At 40.1% G+C, this 24825-nt stretch overlaps 3 protein-coding genes and 1 pseudogene across 3 annotated transcripts in view; 2 read left to right on the top strand and 2 right to left on the bottom strand.

Moving 5' to 3' along the window:
* The window catches only part of FGD4 (FYVE, RhoGEF and PH domain containing 4), a 211958-nt gene that overhangs the window by 51922 nt on the left and 135211 nt on the right, over positions 1–24825 (top strand). The gene's annotated exons all lie outside the window — the stretch shown is intronic.
* LOC103285483 (40S ribosomal protein S24-like) lies at positions 150–8356 on the bottom strand. Its single transcript, XM_054719699.1, has 2 exons — positions 7948–8356; positions 150–202 (listed from the first exon to the last, which is right to left on the bottom strand). The coding sequence occupies exons 1-2, from the start codon at positions 8354–8356 to the stop codon at positions 150–152; spliced, it is 462 nt and encodes a 153-aa protein (XP_054575674.1).
* Positions 10869–12026, top strand: LOC114231180 (40S ribosomal protein S24-like). Its single transcript, XM_054719174.1, has one exon. The coding sequence runs from the start codon at positions 11087–11089 to the stop codon at positions 11621–11623; it is 537 nt and encodes a 178-aa protein (XP_054575149.1). The 5' UTR covers positions 10869–11086; the 3' UTR covers positions 11624–12026.
* LOC103285485 (leucine-rich repeat-containing protein 34-like) lies at positions 19075–24076 on the bottom strand (annotated as a pseudogene).

Here is a 24825-nt window from a genome sequence, read left to right as displayed (position 1 = left end):
TTTTCAGTAACTTAAATTTTTCATAGTGTTTTACAGAGTAAGCCTTTCTTTAGTTCAACTTGCAGAAATGGCGGTGTTTTTATTTTCCAGTGAACTCTTACAACAAAATGTTCATTAATTAAAAATAGCTGCCTGATACGGGAAACAGCTCATATAGCAGCTTCTGACACGGTTCTAAACACAGACTTGAGCTGCTTGCATGCTAAACAGGAATGAACAATGAAAACGGTATAAACAAATTCAGGTAAAAGCATGCTGTGTTTTAAGAAGGATTTTTATGTGCCTTTACATTAATGTTTTTCTGCTTATAAGACTCATATGTGCTTACTGTTTAAAAAACATTATAGTAATGTATCATATAGAAAGTGAAATTCCCACCCAAATTGTGATGTCTGTTTAGCCTGACTTTTTTCCAAACATGTACAAACAGTATATAATTATTTAAAAAATGGAATTATGTTTTCTTCAACTTGGTTTTTCTTTTATATGGTATTAGGAATTTTCCACATCAAATCTTTACAAAGGCTCTTCCTTTCTTTTATTATCTCTTTTAAGACAGCATATTATTTCACCGTATAGGTGTACGACACTCTGTTTGAGCCGGTTCCCTATTAATAGACTTGTGATTTGATACTCTTACATTAAAAGTTTTTTTCTTGAAAGTTGTTTTTAGGGCAGATACACTTACAATTTAGCAAATGTAACATGTTGATATATAATATCGAGAGTTTACTATGTGCCTGGAACTATTCTGTGAAAGAAGAACAGTTCTACCCGCTGAGGGGCTCACTGTTGTCGCCCCTGTTCTTGAGGTGCAGGAAGCCTCCAGCTCCCCGTATGCCAGCGTGGTGTCCATAGGATGGACTGAAAGACCTGGTGCCTGGGTCAGGCAAGGGAGGGCCGTTAGATCCAAAGCAGCTAAGCAGGAGGACAGCAGCTTCCTCAGCATAAGATAGAGCAGAGTTTACAAATTTTTATTGAAGTTACAGATGTTAAAAATCTTTGCTGGTTGCCATAACAACAGGCTTTGGAAGAACTGCCATCTTAACCCTTGTAACTGTGCCTTGAGGAGTCCCTGGCTATTTCCGCAGGTTGCTTTTGTGTATCCCCTCCCGCCTTTCAAATTCCTGTTGTGAATTTACCTGATATTCAAGGGCCTTTCCTTGGATTTGTCTGTACCTCTTGTGTCCTTGCTGAGCACCAAGAGATGCCAGTCAGCTGAGGTCGCCCAGCCTTGGCCAGTCCCCCGATACCCTGTGGAGCTGCTCATTGCTTTCTACTGAAAATGAAAACTCTTAATTTTGTTTGCTTTTGTTTTTTTAGAGAGAGGAAGGGAGGCAGAGAGAGAAAGACAGAGAGGGAGGGAGGGAGAGGAGGGAGGGAGGGAGGAGAGGAAGAGAGAGAGAGAAAGAGATTGGTTGCCTCTCATACACACACCAACCGGGGACTGAACATGAAAGACAGGTATGGGACCTGACCTGGAACCGAACCCTCAACCCTTTGGTGTATAGGACGATGCTGAGCCACAACAGCCAGGGCAAAAACTCTTAACTTTTGTCATTATTTTTGCTTCTAAGATCTGTCCCTAGGATAGACTCTAAGAAAAGTCTCCTGAGATTTAGAAAGTATATTTCATTTGCTTAAATCATTGTTAAATTGATCCTAGGTATAATGCATTAAAAGTTTGGCAGGAAAAAATGTTTATTCCACATTATATTGCTTCATAAATAACTAATTTATCATGACTAGAGAGAATTGAAGTTCAAAATATACCAAAAGGGGCCTGTGTTCTGGTTATTTTTTTTTTTTTTTTTTTGCAGTTTAATAAACCATTCCAAAATGTAATAGCTTAAACCAGCAATTTGTAACCTCGGGATTCAGTGGGTTGACGAGGAAGTTCTGTTTCATGTAATGTTGGCTGGATGCTGGAATGGCTGCTGTCCTCTGAGGCTTGGAGAGGAGCTCAGCGGGACCCAGTGGCTGCTTGGGTTGCCTTGTGGTGTCTGGGTTGCACAAGGGAAGAGGTGGATGCTGCCCAACCAATTAAGGGCTAAGCCCAGAATTGGCGCTGCATCATTTCTGCCATATTTTAATTGTCTCAGCAGCAATAGGCCCATCCCAGAGTCAGTGTGAGAAGGGACTGTGCAAAGACATGAATACTCAGAAGTGGAGTTCGTTGGACGTGGTCACCAAAGTAACGGTTGACCAGGGTGTGTGCTCTCAGCCCCTCACACATGTAAACGGTGCTGCCCCCCACACAAGACCTTCACTATCTCACCTCATTACTACATCAGCTTAGTTCAGGATCTCATCGTCTAAATCAAAGAGCTGATGAGGCTCTTTCAGTACAGCTAATCTCAACCGAACACCTGTGAGCTAAAGGGGCAAATGATATACCTCCCCCCACCACACATACATATACAGGAGTAAGGCAGGGAGAATCTCAACAGACATGCCCCTTCAAAAGGTCTTAGAGACTGCGGAACAATTGCTGGTGGAAATGTAAAAAGATGCAGCCAGGCCCAGCTGGAGTGGCTCAGTTGGTTGAGCATTGTCCCATACACTACGGGGTTGCCTGTTCGATTCCTGTCAGCGTGCATGCCCAGGCTGTAGGCTCAGTCCCATTAGAGGTCATGCAGGAGGCAGCAGGTCCATGTTTCTCCCTCACATTGATCACATTGATGTTTCTCTCTTTCTCTCCCTTCCTCTCTCCCTCTCCCTCTCTCTCCCTAAAAATCCATAAAAACATTAAAAAAAAAAAAGATGCAGTCACTTTAGAAACAGTCTGGCAGTTTCACAAAATGTTAAAACATTGAGTTGAAACAGAGTTGTCATAGGACCCAGCAACTTCATACCTAAGCATAAACCCAAGAGAAAGGAAATCACGTATCCATACAAAACTTGTCCATGAATATTCGTAGTGACATTGTAAGAGCCAAAAGGTGGGAACAACTCAAATATCCATCAACCGAAGAATGGATAAATAAAATGTAGGCTATCCACACAATGGAATGAGGTACTAATACATATTACAGTATGGATGAACCTTCAAAATACACTAAGTGAAAGAAGCCAGTCACGGAAGGCCACATCTTATTTGATTCCCTTATACCTAGAATAGGCAAATCTATAGAGACAGAAAGTAGATTGGTGATTTCTGAGGGCTGTGTGAGGGAGAGCGTGATAACTACAGTGTACAGGTTTCTTTTGGAGGTGATTAAAATGTTCTAAAAGTAACTGATTGTATCTGAATTTACTAAAAATCTTTGAATTGCAAACTTGGGGTGAATTGTATGGTATGTGAATTTTTAAGAAGGGCAGAGGCGGGGACATGGGAGGCACCCATAGGCAGCTCTAAAACCCAGCTAGGTATATGTCTGTGGTTCCTTGTTTAGGGGCCAGTTTGCATGGCTCTTATCTCCACCCTCTAGGCTCTGGGCTGTATTTCCTGACTCTTCTTACTTTTCCACAAGAAATGGCTCACGTTTGCAGCCTCTTTGTATCTGCATAAGGCGCCGATATATTTTTATTTCGAACTGTTTCTGTCTTTTCAGTCCAGGCTGATAATGCTTCCACAGATACATTTCTCAAAGCCTTTGTGGGTTTTCCCATATATCTCTTTGGGGTTCACAGCATTAGAGAAAAACCATTTCCACAAATCTCTTTGAGACAGAACTCTCTCTCTACCTTGGACTACCTTTACGTCAATGTTGTGTGAAAATACCTTTAAGATTCTTAGAAGCTCTAGTGTCTGGTAGAGATAGTCCTTAAGATGCACCCTTCAGATTCTTTCAAGCCTTTTGGTCTACCTCTGATTTGCATAGTGTGGTGCCTGTACCACCAGCATTAGCATTACCTGGGAATTGAAATTGACTACAGAGGTCAGACCCCATTTTAGATTTGCTGAATCAAACTGTGAGGATCCAGCCCAGCAATCTGGATTTCAGCAAACCCCTGAGCTGTGTCTGACACAAAGTTTTAGGACCACTGGTCTAAATGGAAAGAGTCTCTGAGGAACCACTTAAAAGCTTTATGAGGCTCAACAAAGGGCTATGCAGCCACATCCTTGAGGCTACAGGATTTGAACTTTGCCCTGAGCTATTTCTTATTTTGTGCGTCATTTGCTAAGATACTGAAATGAGGAATAGTTTTATTTGGGAGCCTATCAAGTTCGACTCCTTTATGTTTATTTCCTCTAAATTCTGCTTGGAAAGGAACCAAACGGTTTCTTTTTTGTTCATCCCACTACTCATGTATTCTATCACAGGCAGCTAAGAAAAGCCAGTTGGTGCTTTCAACATTCTTCCTGGAATTCTCCTTAGATCCCATGAACTGGATAACTTTCGACCTTCCACATTACTGCACGCAGTGGGTGTGCTAACTATTCTGCCGTACATAATGTAGGTTCCCTTTCTTCAGCCACCATTAGCATTTCTTCTCTTTTTTCAAATCTTTATTAACAGTCACCTCTATCTTCTGCCCATCATTGAGATCCAAAGCCAATACATATTTTAGGTTTTTGTAACAGTGGAACCCCAATTCTGGTACCAAATTTTGTTTCAGTAATCTATTGCTGCATAACAAATCAACCCCAAAATTATTGGCTTAAAAAAGAATTTATCTTGCTCACAATTTTGAGATTTGGCCAGGGTTTGATAAGGATGGCTCATCTCTGGCCTGCGTGTTGTCAGCTGGGACAGCTCGATTAGGGCTGCAGGATTTGTTTCCAAGATAGCTCACTTAGACAGCTGGCAAGTTAGTGCTTGCCAACTGTCAGCTGGGATTTTAGCTGAAGTCGTCAGCTGGGACCTTTATTCTCTTTCACGTAGGCTGCTTGAACCTTCTCACAGTATGACATCTGGATTCCAAAGTGGAGGAAGCAGAAGTTGCCAGGCCCCTTAAAGTGTTAGCCTAGAACTGGTGCAATGTCATTTCTGCCCGTTGCTGTTGGACAAACCGTCCTAGACCCAGCCCAGATTCTAGGAGGTGGAGAAATAGACCTCACCTCTTGGGAGTAGTGACAGAGAATTTGTGGCTATCATTAACCCTCTGTAATCTGTTAATGTTTTTTTCTTTGTGTTGTGTGTGTGTGTGTGTGTGTGTGTGTGTGTGTGTTTTTAAATACTGAAAAGGCACTTTGGGCTAAAGTTAGGAGTTGGTGAAAAGGAATTTGTTCATCACTTGAAGAAAGGGTCAAACTCTAGAAGGAGGTTTAAAAGAAAACATTTATATAGACAGAACCTCTCAATATCTGGACATTTTAAATGTTATATTTCACTGGTGGACAGAAGTCTTTTTTTTTTTTTTTTTTTTTAAATTCCTCATCAATGTAATCATACTCTTCACCTTTGGTTGTGTCGAGATTTCTACGTGACGGGGACATCTGAATGCATTATGTATCTTACTTGGTCTTAACACTGAACTGCTTATTTTTAGTAAAGGTGGCCTCATACTGTATGTTACTGAAGGCAGAGAAATAGTCCCCTTCCACAGACTCCATTTCTTCAAACACGGACTAAATGCTGTTTAAGAGTTGTGGACAATGAAAGGCGGGCTCTGTACACATTGTAGAAATGATTGTGGTAAAGGCAGTGGGCGATAATGGGATGAAAGAACTCCAAGGTTTTCTGTCATTGGGAGCTTCTGTGTGCAGCTGTCTCTACATTGGCACGAGAGGACAAAACAGGTGGCAGCAGGAGTTGCTTCTACTGTTGCTTACTCACCCGGATGGTCTATTAGGTTAGCTCATACAGGCTAGTAAATGGCTTCCTGAATTTGTTAAGCACTTATATTAGTAAACGTGTCCCTATCCAGTGTGATGCTCCATTTAAAAAAATCAAATTAATGTTGTATTACAATAGGGATTCAATGGCGTTTAAATACATCCTGTAGCTTTTTTAAAAAAATTTCTTTATTGATCAAGGTGTCACATATTTGTCCTCATCCCCCCCATTCCCATCCCACACCCCTCCCCATGGATGCCCCCACCCCCCTGTTGTCCTTAACCATTGGTTAGGTTCATATGCATGCACACAAGTCCTTTGGTTGATCTCTCCCCCCTACCCCCACCTTCCCCTCCCCTCCCTCTGAGGCCTGACAGTCCGATCGATGCCTCCTTGTTTCTGGGTCTGTTCTTGTTCATCAGTCTATGTTGTTCATCATTTCCCCTAGATGAGTGATCCTGTAGCTTTAAGATTCATAGAATCTGACAGATATTCAATCTTTGACCTTTAACTTTGGTTCCTGTTTTTAGCTTTGGTTTCATGTTTTTGAGTTTGGTTACTAGTATACATTATCATGTGGCACCAATAAGTTGTTCAGTATTGAGGTAATTTGAGTATTTTTCTTTCATTTGATTGTAAAAAATGTTTTGGGGGCAGCACTAGTTTTGCTTACTTGCTTTTAGTTTTAACCCTCTCTCATCTGAATAGTCGTTAAGTGTTACTAATAACGTACTTCCTCCTTTTCTGTCTCTCTCTTATTGGTTCTCCTACTTATGTTTTTCTTCTTTATTCTACTCAGACCCTATCACTGCTAAGTATGTCTGGTGGTGAGACATACTTAGCAGTGAGATTATGGGTAGTGGGGATGAAATGATTATGATACAGGTGTTTGATTTTGTATGAGAAGTCCTTCCAGCTTCTTCTTGATTCTCTCCATCCACTGTCAAACTTCCTTGGCGTGATATCATTACCAATAGTTTAGAAAATGATGTCCACACTCTTGGTTTTCAGAAATTACCTTCTTTCGTCTCTCCACAAATTATAATTCCATTTGCTTTGGGATATCCTCAGTACGTGCTCATCATCAAGCAATTATTGTGTGAACCAGTAAAGCATCTGGGAGACATAGAGGTGAACAGAAAATGGTCACTATTATTTGCTCTTCATGTCCAGTCTTCATATTCTTCTTTCTAAGTCAGATTTGAAAACTGGACATGTTTTCTGAAGGCTTTGATTGTACACTTACAGAATGTTAAGGCGGGGGGCGGGCGGTGGGGATTCTATTTTGATCGTCCCAGGCCTACACAACTATATTTCACTCATCATCAATAGGACCTTCCTTATTTTAAGTTTGTACAACCTACTTACTGCATTATCATTATTTTGAGCTCCAATTGTTACAAATGTATTCTTGGGTATGTTAAAAAAATTAGCCTTTATTTCCCTTGGATAGATATATAACTTCCTGATTGTCTTCTAGGTATTTTTACAGAATTCTCATTTCTGGGCTAAATAATTTTAATCCCTTTGATTTTCTCATATCCCACTTTCCCCATAGCTTCAGTAAATTGTCTAAATAGTTAATATTAATACATTTATTATTCAACAGAATTATTTTTCTACTTGACCTTCCTTCTGTAAATAGCTAAGCAGCAAAATTCATAAAGCATTATTTTTATCACTACTCTTTAAAAATATCATTTATACAGTTATGTAATTACAGTTATATAATTTAGAACCCTAATCTTGCACTATAACTGCACATGTAATGAACAGGTTTGATACATAGAATAAACATAATAATCAAAAAAGGTGAGGAAAACTGTGCTGCATATAACTGGAAGATACTTATTCTATCTCCCTTATACTTCCAATCTGCTCTGTTTACTGTTGTTGTGTGTTTTTTCCACACATAGAAGTTTATAGTTTATTAATCCTCTCATGAAAAATCTGCACAACCATCACAGATAAAGTCACCGAAGAATCTTGACTCCTTCTTTTTTTTTCTTTCTTTTTTTTTTAAAATATATTTTATTGATTTTTTACAGAGAGGAAGAGAGAGGGATAGAGAGTTAGAAACATCGATGATAGAGAAACATCGATCAGCTGCCTCTTGCACACCCCCCACTGGGGATGTGCCCGCAACCAAGGTACATGCCCTTGATTGGAATCGAACCCGGGACCCTTGAGTCCGCAGGCCGACGCTCTATCCACTGAGCCAAACCGGTTTCGGCGCTTGACTCCTTCTTTTTGCCAGCACCAGCATTGGCCTTTGCAGTCCCCCTGACTTTCTTCATTCTGTTCTTGCATTCCTTTCTCTGTTTTCTTGGGGTCTCCTTCTCATATAGGCCATGTCTTGCAAGTCTGTGTTTGGGTTTATTTTTCTTTGCGTAATCCAAGGAATCATAAATCATGCCAAAGCCATTTGTCTTGTCACCACCAAGGTGGGTTCTGAATCCAAACACAAAGATGGCATCAGGTGTGGTCTTATACATTTTGGCTAGTTTTCCCTGAATTTCTGTCTTGGGTACTGTTGCCTTCTGAGGGTGAAGGACATCAATGACCATTGGTTTGCGCTGAAGTAGTCTGTTGGTCATGAACTTCCTGGTCTGTATGGTTACTGTGTCATTCATGATGAAGGTTGATCTTCAAGCAGCTAGAGAGTAAAATTACTGTTTTAATTGCAAAATTCCCTGTGGTCTCCTTTCATTTATTTGTAAATTATATAAACCGTGTCTTTCAGAAAAATCTGCTTATATGCCCCTAATGGACATATTTGGATTTATGGTACTTTTGATTTTTAACTTTAGTTCATTAAGGTAATTTTTACTTTCAAAACTTGTTTGGACTATCACTTTTTATTTCGGTAGCATTTGTAAGTGATTTCTAATTTATTATTTAGGTTGCTTTTAAAAGATATACCCATGAAACCTACAAAGTACTGATGAAAGTAATTGAAGATCTAAGTAAATGAAGATGTATATACATAGTCGACCTATGAACCAGGAGGTCACGGTTCAATTCCTAGTCAGGGCATATGCCTGGGTTGCCGGCTCGATCCCCAGTAGCGGGTGTGCAGGAGGCAGTTGATCAATAATTCTCTCTCATCATTGATGTTTCTATGTGTGCCTCTCCTTTCCTCTCTGAAATCAATAAAAAATATCTTAAAAAACAAAACCACAGGTGGACGTCCACTCATCACACAATCTGTCAGTCGCATGTCTAAGCCTTTATCCCAGAGAAATGAAATCTGCACTAAAATCTGTGTGAGAATGGTCATAGCAGTTTTGTTTATAAAACCCTAAAACTTCAAACAACCTAATGTTCATTAACATAATAGATAAAACCAGCTGTGGTACATCCACACTGTGGAATTCGACACAGCCATAAAAAGGAACCATGTTATTGATGCATGCCAAGAAGTTTAATCGATCTCAAGGGCATTATGCCCGGTGAAAAAGGCTGATATCAGAAAGTCACATACTGTGTGCTTCCACCTGTACAGCGTTTGTTGGTGACAACATGATAGAAATAGAGAATAGATCAGTGGCTGCCAGAGCCTAGGCCTGGTGGGGATAAGAGTGCTGGGGATGACTGTAAAGGGATCGCACAAGGGAGTTCTTTGTGGTGATGGGATTGTTGAGTATCTTGATTGAGGTGGTGGTTACACAACTCTAATATATTTTTATTGCTTTCAGAGAGGAAGGGAGAGGGAGAGAGAGATAGAAACATCAATGATGAGAGAGAATCATTGATCGGCTGCCTCCTGCACGCCCCCTACTGGGGATCAAACCCACAACCCAGGCATGTGCCCTTGACCAGAATCGAACCCATGACCCTGCAGTCCCTGGGCCGATGCTCTATCCACTGAGCCAAACCGGCCAGGGCAACACAACTCTATACAAGTGAAAAAATGACATAAAACTAAATATACATTGTACCTGTGTCAATTTCCTGGTTTTGATATTGTACTATAGTGATATACTTTGAAAAAAAAACACAGGGGAAACTGGGCCTCTCTGTACTATTTTTGCAACTTCCTGTGGCTCTATTTTAAAATAAAAAGTGTTAAGAATAAAATATATACCCAGACTTTAGGGCTATGCTGTCCACTAGCCACAGGTTGTTTCTAAATTTAAGTAAAATAAAATTAATTTTTGTTCCTTGGTCACACAAGCGCTCGTGTGGCTATCTTATCATATAGCATAAATATAGAGCGTTTCCCACAACAGAAGGGTCAGCTGGCAGTACTGCTAGAGCCTGGGGGGACGCTGAGCACCCTCAGCCTGGATGTGAACTGCTGTGCCCCTGGGGCTGGCCCTGGCACCATCCTGCTGCTGCTGCCTAGTGATGTGGACACCCAGGGCACCACCATCACTCACATGCTGACCTTTGATTTATTCCATGCAATGCATTGAAACCCCTCAACTCTTTCTTTCTTTGATTTTTTTTTCTTTTTTTTTGAGAGAGAGAGAGAGGGAGAGAGAGAGAGAGAGAGAGAGAGAGAGAGAGAGAGAGAGAAACATCAATCTGTTGTTCCACTTATGTATGCATTCATTGGTTGATTGTTGTATGTACTCGGACCTGGGATCGAACCTGCAACCTTGGCATTCTAGGATGACGTTCTGACCAACTGAGCACCCATCCAAGGCCAACGCCCAACTCTTTCAATCACAGCCTCAACACCATCAAGTTGAACCTTTGGGAAGATGGTTTGAAGCTTTTGTTAAGCGGAGAAACAGAAATTCTTCTGCCTCTTTTCAGGAACTGGAGGATAAGAAAGATTTGTCAGAGGAATCAGAAGGTGAAGAATTGCAATGAGAATTTCCTATTCTAAAAACATTTGATCCCACCACTGAAGAACCAAGATCATTAGGCAGTACTTCGACTTGGCCATGTAAGATACACAGTTACACCGAAACCAATCAACATATTTTTTGCTATCTTGGTTGCTTCTTAAAGGAAAGCAAGATACAGTTTATTCAAAGTATTTTTCCCAGTGTTTTAAAGGAATTCCGAAAGGTCAAATTTTAAAAATGTCCGAGACTTGGTGATATGAATTCCTGATTTGAAGATGTAGATACATTTTATTCTTTCTGATATAATTTTGATTCTTAGAATATTCCCATTTAGATGCAGAAGAAAAAGAAAAATGCTGCGACGAGAGGAGATGGATTGAAAAACAGGACAGAGCAGCAGGGCCACAATGGAAAAAAGAAGAAACAAACTGAATAAGGACGTTCATTGACAAGGCATACAGCTTTGATCCAAGAATTAAAAGAGTTAAGGAAGAGGGGAAGGCCAAGAAAGAAGCAGAGGCTGCCATCACGAAGGACACAGCAACTACCCGGACCAGGAAGTTCATGACCAACAGACTACTTCAGCACAAACCAATGGTCATTGATGTCCTTCACCCTCAGAAGGCAACAGTACCCAAGAGAGAAAGTTGGGGAAAATTAGCCAAAATGTATAAGATAACATCAGATATCATCTTTGTGTTTGGATTCAGAACCCATTTTGGTGGTGGCAAGACAAATGGCTTTGGCATGACTTATTACGCCTTGGATTATGCAAAGAAAAATGAACCCAAACATAGATTTGCAAGACATGGCCTCTATGAGAAGAAGACCCCAAGGAAACAGAGAGAGGAATGCAAGAACAGGATGAAGAAAGTCGGGGGGACTACAAAGGCCAATGCTGGTGCTGGCAAAAGTGAGCTAGGATTGGATAACAGAAGTATTAATGATTCTTCACTGACTTCATCCGGGGTGATTGTGCAGATTTTTCATAAGAGGATTAATAAACTAAGAACTTTCATGTGGGAAGAAAAAGCAGGAAAGAAAGCAGAAGCAAAACAGAAGGAGCAAGAAGCTAAAGAAAAACAAAGACAAGTGAATTAGAGCTGCTCCATTAGCTAAAGAGAAAGAAGAAGAGGAAGGTAGACAACAAGCATTATTGACAAAGAAGGACAAAATAGCCAGACAAAAGCCATTACAAAAGCCATTAAAAAGGAAAGACAAAAATTTCAAAGCTCACGCAATGGAATCACTTGTGAAAACGAGGAAGTGCAGGTTAAAAATGATAGAAGTGGGAAAACGTTGTGAGCACCTTGAATTAGCAAGTTTGCAGTGTTTGTTTGAATGAAACACATCATTCTCAAAATAGAAAAGGCTGCCCTGGAAAAACAGAAGAAATGAGCAAATTAGAAACGAGAAAGAGGAAGCTGAGGCTCATATGTGATAAGCATCTAAGAAATCAACTGGTGGAGGTAGAAATTGCAGTCAAGATTGGTCAGTATATGATCAGCAGTTACTAATTAAATCTGTTAATCTCGTTCCTACTGCCACAAATTCAAGATGGGAAGTTATTGCTAATTATATGAACATGCATTCTTCTTCTGGAATCAATAGAACCACCAAAGATGTTATCAGAAAAGCAAAGAGTCTTCAAACACTTGACCTTCATTGAGGAAATGACATAAAAAGATTTTTGATAAGTTTTTAAAAGAACAGAGTCTTCAGTGCCTCAAGCAGACAATGCAACATCTTCACAATGATTTGAAGGTATGTGCACAGATTTCACCCCTTGGACAACAGAACAGGAGCTTTTGGAACAAGCTTTGAAACATACCAACCAGCAAGTACATCTGAAAGTACTTTTGCAATTTCTATGTAGACTGGCAAGGACAAAGAAGGCCTGCCTGAAACGATAGGGAACGTGTCGAGATGGTTAGAGCAAAGAAAGCTGCTCAAGAGCAAGGACTGAATGCAAGTAGAGCCAAGAAATGACTTATGACATCTTTGTTGTGTGTGCATCCTATATAATAAAAACCTAGGTGGTGTCATGCCCTTGTATGATGTCGGCACAAGGTGGCCACCACAAGATGGCTGCGTGCACAGTGGAGGCAGGGCCTGGAGGCCACTCCACGCAGTGAGGCCGGGGGGCCTGCGGCTCTGCGCAGTGCAGAGAAGGCCGGTTCCAGCGTCTCCACTGCCTCGCGCAGAGGAGGTGGGTCCCAGCGGAGGAGGCAGGTTGCAGCAGGGGAGGGCAGTTGGGGGTGATCAGGATGGCAGGGGAGTAGTTAGTCAATCAGGCCGGCAGGGGAGCGGTTAGGAGCCAGCGGTCCCGGATTGTGAGAGGGATCCCAGATTGTGAGAGGGATCCCAGATTGGAGATGGTGCAGGCCAGGCTGAGGGACACCCCCAACATGCACGAATTTCATGCACCAGGCCTCTAGTATTTGTAATAAAAAATGAAAAAACTATTTTAAAAGTTGTTAGTACTGCTTTAGACATATGCCAAATACTATATGTGCAGGTACCTACACATGTCTTAGTGAACTGCCTTAAATTTATAAATCAAAAGATAATAATATGTATCAAGAAAATTTAAATAGAAGAGACCTGGCCGGGTAGCTCAGTTGGTTGGAGCCTTCTCCTGTACACCAAAATCTCTTTTGTTCGATTCCCAATCAGGGCACATACCAAGGTTGCAGGTTCAATCTCTGGTTGGGGCACATACAGGAGACAACCAACCAAGTGAGGTTTCTCTCTCACATCAATGTTTCTCTCTCGCTCTTGCGCTCGCTCGCTCTCTCTCTCTCTCTCTCTCTCTCTCTCTCCCTCTCCCTCTCCCTCTCCCTCTCTCCTTCCCTCCCTCCCTCCCTCCCCCCCTCCCCTTCCTCTGGGAATCAATGAAAAGCATTTTCAATAGAAGAAATTAATTTAACAAGACAGTTTTAAAAAGAATCTTAATTTTTGAGGCTATATCCCATATATTTTTTAAAAATATTTTTTTATTGATTTTCGAGAGGAAAGAAGAAATAGAAACATCAATGATGAGAGAGAATCATTGATCAGCTGTCTCCTGCATGCCCCCTACTAGGGGATCGAGCCCACAACCCAGTCATGTGCCCTGACCGGGAATCAAACTGTGACCTCCTGGTTCATAGTTCGATGCTCAACCACTGAGCCACGCCAGCTGGCCTAAATCCCGTATTTTAATCAGAAAAGAAAATGAAACATTTGTTTCATGTTTGAAATAGGAATAAGGTTTTTTCCTTATCTGCCAAGGCCATTGCAGTTTCTTCCCATAATTGTAATATAGAATCTACAGGATGGGAAACGGTCAACTCACAGTATGGGAAATGGGCAAAATGGAGGGGATCGTCAAGTATGAGAAAGAGATAGCAGTAGGAACATACTTTAAATATCTCATCTTTTTCTTCTTCTTTTCTGTTTCTTAGTGACCAGCTTACCAATGGCAGCTTACCATTGCAGGGGAAGCGTGGTTTAGCAACCAGACCTTACACCAGAATTCTATTTTTGGCTCAAAGTGACCTTGAGGAAGTGACACATTTACTCTTCTCGTTCTCATAACCAGTAAACGAATTAAAATAAAACTGATCATTGTTCGGGTGAACTCTAAGTTATTCTAAAATGATCCTACCAATTTAGGTTATGTGTAAAACTATTTGCTTACAAGTGAATTACTTACAAAGTTTTGAGGAATTTAGCTATGAAAAGAGTCATATGACATAAAAAGAGGAAGTTTACCAGTTTTAGGTTTTGAATTTAGGGATAAAAGCAAGAAAACTCAGATATAGGGTAAACGTTTTTATTTTTGCATCCCAGTTTAATATTTTTGAGAAAACTTTGGGAGAATAAGCAGACATTTTCCATTTTAGAGAACTGGTTTTTCAGTTAAACAGTCCAGGGTTTGAATTGCAATTCTGCTGTTTACTTCTCTGGCAAAATTATTTCACTTCAGTTCTCAATTTCACCATCTATGTAAATGGAGCAAATAATACCACTTTGTTAGGGCTGTTATGAGAAGGGCACATAATAAGTTCAGTATACAGCTGTAATTATAGATAACAATATTAATTTTATTGAGAGAGGGAATAAAATGATGGTGGTGTTGGGAGAAGATAAATAGCTTTGTTTACTTTCTCTTTATGAAGATTTCTTTTTAGCCACATAATTTTTTTTTGCGGGGGAGGGTTACTTATCTTTGTAACACATTGGTTGATATCATGATTCCTAAAGCCATTCTCAAATTTAAACTAAACACCTGTGTATGACTGATCAAAGTCACTTGATTTAAAGCCAAGAGGAATAAATCTGTTTTTATAAAATCTAGCAAACCGAAATGTAAGCAAACTGAAAAATAAATTAAAAAGCATGTTTCTACAGCTATAGTCATGTAATAACCGAACAGTGAAAAGATTTATGAAGATATATGAAAATCTACAATGTACAGTGTCAAATAAGCAGAAACTATTCCCTAAGCATTTTCTTTGCCCACTAAACTGCTACCACACAGAAAGAAAGAGGTCAAGAACCACATTCAGACCCTGCCAGCCTTGGTGCAGGGTCGCAGAGTGGGGCGGTTTTAGTTTCGGCAAAGAGTTCACTGGCATGTGGTCAGTTTGAAGTTTCCTGCTGCACCCCCGAGCTGGAGAGAGGGAACCAAAAGTGCTGACATCCTCCTTTGACTTCATCACTCATGCCTGAGCATACACACCAACCCTTCCGGTGCAAAACCCGCTCTGACTGCAGAGGACACCCCAGCCCTCTGCAGAGCTGGCTGGGCATGGTGCTTGGATTAATGAAGTTTGGGAGGCATTAGCGCTTATGGGAACACGCCGTGTTTCCTTACTGTGTCTTTTACTTCATAGAGACTGGCTTTCAACGCTTCCGATAACTTTCATTTAGAGCAAGCGATTGTTACTCAGGGCGGGTTACTCACTCTCATGAAAATAGGCGGGATGACAGCATATTTAAGAAAGAGCTAATTTAGAAATATAATGCCCTTCCTTTCCAACGTGGGCCCGACATAATGGCTCCCACAAAGAAGGGTAGAAGGGCCGTTCTCTGCCGTCAACTAGGTAGTGACCAGAGAATGCACCATCAACATTCACAAGTGTATCCATGAAGTGGGTTTCACGAAGCGTGCCCCTCGGGCACTCAGATCCAGAAATTTATCATAAAGAAGATGGGAATTCCAGACATAGGCATCGACACCAGGCTCAAAAAGCTGTCTGGGCCAAAGGAATGAGGAATGCCCCATACTGTATCTGGATGCAGTTGTCCAGAACATGGAATGAGGATGAAGAATCACCAAACAAGCTCTATTCACTGGTTACCTACTACATACCTGTCACCACTTTAGAAAATCTACAGACAGTTACTGTGGAGAAGAACGAACTGCTGTATGGCGAATAAAGTTATAAAACTGCCCAAAATATATGTACATATATTATATAATGCAATGGAAATTGGACTGAAAAATATATATATAATGCAATGGAAATTGCACTGAAAAAAATCTATCAGAAGATCTAAAATGGCTTGTCCATTAATATCAACATAGCTATGTCTATCTTAACACTCTCGACCTCAGTTTTCTTATCCACACAATGGGAGGATTTCAAATTTCTAAGACTTGGTGATTTTAGTGTGTGTTTCCCCAAGTAGTTTCTTCCATTCTTCCACTTGTTGGATCATAAGCTACCTTAAATGTTTATTTAATTTTACCCATTGAAGTTTCCTCAAGTGCTTTAAGGTAGTCTACTATTGTTAGTTTGTTATTCTTTCAGAAACTCAGTAATTAAAAGAAGTAATATTGCTAAGTTGAACTGAGTCCAGGTTTGATAGTTTGATTTTGACTACAACATCTATATGTCACTTAAAAGGAAAATTAGAATTTGAATTATTATGTAAATATTCAGTCCACATGATGATAAACATTTAGGTGTTTTGAGAAGTCTATATAATATGATATACAGACAGTCCTCGGGTTACGTCGGACTCGACATAATGTTGTTTCGTGGTTACGTCGCCATCTCCCATTTATTTATAAAAAAAGTTCCGTCATTTCGACGTATGTACATATGTGCTTTATGTTTTTTATTATATATTTACCACAATAAAGGTCAGGAATTGTTATCTTTCTTTAAAAATTTTTTTACTGCTTCACTTCATTACTGCTGTGTATGCGCTCCATGTGAGTGACGTAGGTGCTTAGGGAGGTGGGCTCAGAAAATCGCTGTAGGAATGGATCTCCGATGTAACCCGAGGACCTACGCAGGGGTCCTCAAACTTTTTAAACAGGGGGCCAGTTCACTGTCCCTCAGACCGTTGGAGGGCCGGACTATAGTTTAAAAACAACAACTATGAACAAATTCCTATGCACACTGCACGTTTCTTATTGTGAAGTAAAAAAAACCCACAAAACGGCAAAAACACCCGGCGGGCCGGATAAATGTCCTCGGCGGGCCGCATGTGGCCCACGGTCCGTAGTTTGAGGACCCCTGACCTACTGTATTAACTAAGACCTTTACTTTAACTAGTAAACATGGCAATGATGAGAAATTTGCTCATTGGTGCCTTCTTTAAAATCCTGATAGGTTTTCATGAAGTTTTTTGGGATGGCTAGGTGTCCTGGGAAGGAAATAGAAGCCTGCTTGTTTTGGGGGAGATGGAAAGCTTAAACATGGTTTCATTATTCTATTGACTATCTAATCACCATGAAAAAAGAAATCCTAAGATCCTTTAACAGTCCACCCAGTGTGGCTCAGTGGTTGAGTGTAGACCTATGAACCAGGAGGTCACAGTTCCATTGCTGGTCTGGGCACATTACTGGGTTGCAGGCTCAATCCCCAGTGTGGGGGGTGTGGGGGTGGGTGGGGGGGAGCATGAGGCAGCAGATAAATGATTCTCTCTCATCGTTGATGTTTTATCTCTCTATTCCTCTCCCTTCCTCTCTGAAATGTGTGTGTGTGTGTGTGTGTGTGTGTGTGTGTGTGTGTGTGTAAAAGATCCTTTAACACTGAAATTTTGAAGGATAGTTTGTTAAACATCTAAAGGCTGTAACTACGATCAAGTCACCTGTAGTTGGCGCCATGCTTCCCATTCCACCACGGTATTCCAGCGCTTTCTCGCTACGTTTTGAAATACCTTCATGGGATTTTGAAATGCATTGCTTGCGTAGTTCCTTGAGGCTCCATCACTGCTAGAAATAAAGTTATGAAACCTAGCTGTGCACTTCCCATTAGTTAGTTCTTTACCTCGTCGAACAGAAGTCGTGTGGGTTTCTGATGCAGAATGCCTATAGATTTTACTCACAAATCACATATCCAGAGAATTCCTCCGCAAGCAGGAAATAATGATTAATCAGAAGAGTAAAAGACGCTGCTGGATGTTTAAAAGGAATCTTCTATGGGGGGCTGTGAGTATTGTTATTTGCAATTTTCATTTCTGCAATCTCTCCGGTTACCATTTGAAACTTTTGAGAATACAAAATATATAATGAGCAGGTGAAATAACTGGCATTTGCCTTTTTGTTTACTACTAAATTATAAGTAATTTGTATCATTACTGAAAAATTATTATGGCTTTTGTTTTGAGTGGTTTTATGTTGTGGTTTTAGCCCAAAGCTGTTCTTTTTCTTAGTTCTATGGTTCATGTACACTCCCTGTGGATTCCTTCACAGCATTGTTCCCTGACAGTAGAGAGTGAGCTGTGCTTTAAGGGCAGTTACTGTTAACCTTTCTTACGTGAGACTTTTTATTACCACTTCTCTCCTATTTCTTATTTCTATTTCTTATTTATGTTGCTGACGTACAAGAGCTCTACTTCAGCCAGTTTTTTAGAACTTATTACTCTCTCAATCACCAAATTATTCGGGAATAAAATCCCCTCTACTTTTAAAACACTAGCAAGGTACATTGGTAATACACAAGTGAGGATTTCTTGAAATTAGAATATGAAGTCTAGTTGACTTCACTAGATCTTTTTATCATCGTGCCTTTAAAGTCCTCGTGGTCTTTTATACGTAACTGGAAAACCATGTTAGGTCAATGTCTTTGTTCAGAAAAACATTTTTAAACAAATTTTTTTGGGCAGTAAAGAGAAAGAAACTAAACATCCAGTATGACTATTGGCGACATTTTGATGTGTTTTTTTATCTTTGTATATGTTTGTTTTGAAAGTTGTGGTTATATTGTACATGGATTTTTTTTTTTAAATCATGCTTTCTTTTTCCCACATAACATTAAATTATTTCATTTTACTAAACATTTAATAGATGAGTGATATTCAAAGTAGTACTTTATTTTAGTTAGCATGTCCTCTATAGTTAGACATTTAAAAATTTCAAGATTTTAGATTATAAGTAACTGTGAGAACACCAACATTTTCTTTATTTTTTAATGGATAGTTATACAAAGTTTAATATATTCATATCTTTTACACTTTTGTCAAAAGTAACTTGTTCTAATTTATGAAAGAAATTTAATAGGCATTGAAATATTATTCTCTGTGAAGGTAGAGAAGGTGTGCACATTTTTTTAGAGCTTGTTTTTCATGGCTGTTGACCTTCTGGTCTTTTTATGGCCATTGCAGACTTCTGCACGATACCTATGTCCATCGCCCACAAATGGCTCCACATTTGTATTGTCTAGCTTTAGACAGCTCATTTGAATGAAATATGAATATGCCACATCTGTAGTCTCATCACATTTGTTGCCCCTACTGTAGGTAGTAGAGAGTGTGGGATTTGTTTTCATTGATTGGGGAAAGTGCAACAAGTCCCTCTCCCTCTATGTTGCTGCTGACTATTGACAACACTTTAAGACGCCTGTTGTGTGAAGCCAGTTTCACCGGGATTCTTTGCCCCTGCGTTTTCTGTTCTGTGAAAAAGAAAGGTCCTTTGCTGCCAGGGTAGTGTTGCTTTTCAGTATATCAGCAAAAGTCCCCATCCCATCACGAGTTATTTTATTACAGCTGACATCGAGGTAGTGCAGGCTTTTGTTCCGGCACAGTGTAGAACTGTTTCAGACCACAGTTTTTCATAGCATGCTTTACTCCCGTAGTTTAACAAGGCAGTGATTTTCTTTTCACATGTGGCCTAGATGAACTTTGGACTCTTCCTGTTTTACCACAGAGTATAGGTCGGTTTAGGTTTATTCCTGTAACTGATTGGTTTTGAGTTAGGGCTGTAGCTAGTGTTGATCACACTTTGTTTTATTTTTAATTTTATTTTAAATGAAATCTTTATTGTTGAACATATTACACCCGTCCCCCTTCCTGCCCTCCCCCATTGATCCCTTCTAGCCCGCCCCGCCCCGCCCCGGGCCTTCACCACCCTATTGTTTGTGTCCTTGGTGCTTATCACACTTTGCATTCCCAGGCCAGTCACCCAGATCTAAATCTCCAGGGATGAATCAATTTGTAGCAATGCAGCAAAGAATTTTCCACCTTTATTTTCAATCTTGTGTCCAGGATTCTTAGGCATTTCAGAGTTTTAGTCTTATGTAGTGCTTTAGCAATCGGCTCTCCTTTGGGCCCAATATTATTACATGTAAGCGTTAAGTAAATGAGATTGTATTGTTTCTGACACAGTTTTGCAGCGTCGTATGCACCAACATCCCTTACAAGGTGAAAGCTAACATCCAAACCATTAATATGTGGCTTCTTCTCTAAAATTCTGTAAAGAACCCCAAAATCTTCATCTGCTACTATTTCCACTGTCATTGAGTGGATTGCTACCAGCAATGTTGAATGGGATTCCTCCCAATCCCTTTTCAATTTCTTCCTCCACTGCTTGGAGTCTATGCAGTATGAAAGGATTAATTTTCTGGGGCTCTTCCGTACGTAGGTTATTGTAATATTCCTGGAGATTGCCAGTAGGTTCCTAGAAACTGCCCGTAGGTTCTGGAGCTTTGCTATGGATGGCCTGGGCTCGGGCCAGAGGAGGAGTAGGGCGTGGAGTCGGGGGACAGAACCTGCTCCTTTGACCCTGTGGACTGTAGCGGCAGCCTTGCCCACGCGCACCACCATTTTTAAAACCTATCTCGCCTTAGGGAATAAACAATTCCATTGTAATTTATTCGTGGTTTAAGAGATTAATAGCCTGACCCTAGGATTTTAAGGATAACCATTGAATTAGGATTTTAAGCAAACCTGTTGAATGCCATGTTTGTTTAAACTTACTTTTTTTAAAAACTTTTCTATGTGGCAGATACCTATATACTAGCCTTTGAAAATGTGAATTACATTGCTTTCTTTTTTTAAAAAAAATATATTTTATTGATTTTTTACAGAGAGGAAGAGAGAGGGATAGAGAGTTAGAAACATCGATGAGAGAGAAACATCGATCAGCTGCCTCTTGCACATCCCCCACTGGGGATGTGCCCGCAACCAAGGTACATGCCCTTGACCGGAATCGAACCTGGGACCCTTGAGTCCACAGGCCGACGCTCTATCCGCTGAGCCAAACCGGCTTCGGCTACATTGCTTTCTTCATAGAGACAAACTGGAACTGGATTTTTGTAAATAGATCATTGAGGAATATTGCAAGAGGACTTCCCTAACTAGGGCAGGTTCTTCTAGGCCAAAAGCCTCATGTGAATGGAAAACTAGACCCATGCATATAAGGTAAATCCAGCGTGGGCTCTGAAAACACTGTGCCTGAAAAACAAATTCACAAGGCTTTGGCCAAAGTTTTCCTTTTGTCACTAGGTTAGAAATAGCCTGAGATTCTCCCAATAGTTCAGTCACAGGAAAAAGGAAAAGGTTGTTCCTCGTTCCCATCGTATAGAGCACCTGCTTTACAGACTTGCACCCTCCTGGAGTGCTGACCTTTCTGGTGGGATGAGTGGAACTGAGTGTAGAGTACTTTGAGTTACCGCTTCTAAAGGCATGAAGATCAATTTTCATGGGGGAGGAATCGGTAGGGAAATCAAAATATGGAAGTTCAGAGCCTCATTCTTCAGTTATTATTTTGGGCCATCAAATCTGATTTCAAGATGACAGGGTATTTATTTTTTTCTTTGCCCTGCCTCTGTCCTCCCCTTGCTAGTTTAGATGGCAATACAACGTAATATCCTGACTTTTCTTTGTAAAACAAGTAAAATTTTATTGAAAATGTGTTACACTTAGAAATAATCATTTCACTTAATTTTCATTGTAACTTTAAAATTAGTCAAAGTGAGATTTATTACAGGACCTATATGTTTTATTCTCTAATGACAAATATGAATAGATTTACATATAAGACTAAAGGAGACGCAGAATTAGGCTGAAAACTGCAGTGTTTTTTGTTGTTGTTGTTGTTGTTGTTGTCGTCCCCATTTCCTTGCTTTTGTATTTCGGGTATCCCATACTGCATATGCTGCTCTTCAGAGCGTGTATACAGTGCACATAGTGTTCTGAGGATTGACTTTGTAACTGAACCAATTGGACTCCCGTCCAGCAGTTACACACATTTTGGCATTTCTCCTGCCCATTTGTTTAATCTTTCCAGTTCATTTGATCTTCTGGCATGAGAGCTGACAGCTGCAGTTGCATATGGGGTTCATAAAGTAGCTGAAGAAGAAAAGGCCATGACCCAGTTCTTGTATAGTTTCATTTCACTGATGCCTGAGTTGGCAACTCAGTACAGATTTATTTTACAGGAGGAGAGTTTATGTATAAAAGGGGTTGATCATTGATACGAAGTGGTTGTAAGTTATATTTCCTAAACTCAATAGGAATTTTTGAGTACCTGTTAGTCACAACGCTTTGTGTTATATGTACATTATACCCAATCCTTAGGATAATATTGTAAGAGAGATGATATGACCCTCTTTTTCAGATGGAGAAAGTGGACTCAATGACGCTAAACACTCATAGCTACATATTTAGTATTACATGGTAAATAGTACAACTGGAATTAAGTTTAAGACCATCTGTTGTCAGAGCTTTGAACTATCCATCATACACTGTAGCAGTAGTGTGTGTGTGTGTAGTATTTGATTTCTATTTTGCTGTTCAAGGACATTGACTATTCTGATGAAAGGTGCTATGAACATTATTTTACACTAGAGGCCCATTGCATGAAATTTGTGCACAGGAGTGTGTGTGTGTTCGTCAGCCCAGCCTACACCCTCTCCAATCTGGGACATTCCTCTCACGATCCAGGACTGCTGGTTCTCAACTGCTCGCCTGCCTGCCTTCCTGATTGCCCCTAACCGCTTCTGCCTGTCAGCCTGATCACCCCTAACCACTCCCCTGCCAGCCTGATTGATGCCCTAACTGCTCCCCTGTCAGCCTGATTGCCCCTAAATGCCCTCCGTTGCAGGCCTGGTCCCTCCCAAATGCCCTCCCCTGCTGGCCATCTTGTGTCCACATGGGGGCAGCCATCTTGTGTGTTGGAGTGATGGTCAATTTGCATATTATTCTTTTATTAGATAGGATGTTTTTTGGTGGAATTATTGGGCCACAGAGTATACATATGTTCAGTTTTAGGAGATGTTGCCTAAAAGTTTTCCATAATGGTTCTGGTGTGTGAATATTCTAGTTGTTCCACTTCCTTGTTAGTACTTTCTGTTGGTTTTTAAAACTTTTAGCCATGTGGTATCATTTTGTGATTTTAATTGGCACATCTCTGATCATTAATGATTTTATCAGAGATCTTCTTTTGTGAGTGCCCAATCAAGACTTCTGCCCATTATTAAAAAATAAAACAAAAAAACTGGATTGTCTTTATATATATTCTGGGGATCAAATTTTGAGTTACAACTATTTTAGCTGCACTATCTGATGTGTTCTATATGTACTCAATAAACCTAATGTAGTTTACCAAAGAGGGGACCCCCCCCCTCATTTTTTGTTTCATTGGTTCTTCTCAATAACCAACCTGATTTTTAAGTAAGCTCTAAGAAAGGATTCCATGAAAGACTTTTGGTTCTGGCCAGAATGTAATAATGTATACTGAATGCCTTCCTGTCATAAAAATCCTCAAAACTGTAAAACAGGAAAAATATATACAGCAACTGTTTGCAGTTGCTGTATATATAAACCTTATATGCTTGAGGGACAAAGTGAATTTAAAAAAACACCCTGAATAAATAGAAATTTGAGTAGCTGAAAACATTGAGTTTGCAATTAAAAATCTTCTAACAAAGAATGCCAAGATGCTAACTGGCCCAAGAACCACACCCTTAGGCCCCGAGGTCCATGAATGCAAGGAATAACCTTCACGGCTCTTTTGACGATCCGCATGTGACATCACATTCTTGGTAAATGTTAAATAGAATTAAATTGATTGACATGGAACTATGTAGAGAATTTCCCTTCTCTTGAGAAATTGAACAATTTTTTTTTTTTTTACCTTCTTTCTTTGGTAAGGAATCTTCAATCATTTCTCTGATTCATTTCAGAAAACGTATGGACCCTATTGAAATGAGAATGCTTTAATTTCTCGTGGATGTGAAATGACACATGCATGGTTAGCACTACCTCAGGGTTTCCTTGGTGACCATCTAAGTCATGTTGGGTATGAGTGTGGGCTATATTGCTCCCAGGCATGCTGCTTCAACCTAACATCCTAAGTGCTGCTAGTGTCGTACATGAGTTAGCCAAAAGTAGCACCAGTCCTCTTTCTACCAATGGCAATTTGTTTTTTTGGAGGGAAGGCAATGTGTGTGTGTTTCCTTACCTTACAGTTCTGTCAAACACTCTGTTGTCCATTTTATTTATTTATTTTTGGTCTGCCTTTTTAAAAAAAAATCGCTATTGTTGAAAGTATTACATATGTTCTCTTTCCCCCACCATTGACCTTTCTAACCCACCTCACCCCCCCCGCCCTAGGCCTTCACCACCTTATTGTCTATGTCCATGGGTTATGCTTATATGCATATAAGTTCTTTGCTTGATCTCCCTCCTGCCTTCCCTCTGAGATTCCACAGTCTGTTCCAAGCTTCTGTCTCTGGATCTATTTTCTTCATCAGTTTGTATTGTTCATTAGATTCCATATATGAGTGAGGTCATTTGATACTTGTCTTTTACTGATGGCTTATTTCACATTTCACTTAGTATAATACTTTCCAGGTCCCTCCATACTGTCTCAAAGGGTAAGAGATCCTTCTTCTTTTTTTTTTTTTTACTGCTGCATAGTATTCCATCGTGTAAATGTACCACAGCTTTTTTTTATCCACCCATCTACTGATGGACACCTGAGCTATTATAAATTGTGCTGTTATGAACACAGTAATGCATACATTCTTTCTGATTGGTGTTTCGGGTTTCTTAAGATATAATCCTAGAAATGGGGTTAC

This window comes from Eptesicus fuscus, chromosome 7 (genome assembly GCF_027574615.1).
Source record: "Eptesicus fuscus isolate TK198812 chromosome 7, DD_ASM_mEF_20220401, whole genome shotgun sequence".
Classification (NCBI taxonomy): Eukaryota; Metazoa; Chordata; class Mammalia; order Chiroptera; family Vespertilionidae; genus Eptesicus; species Eptesicus fuscus.
Note: the sequence above shows the minus strand (reverse complement) of the source record. Positions and strands in the feature narration are given on the sequence as shown.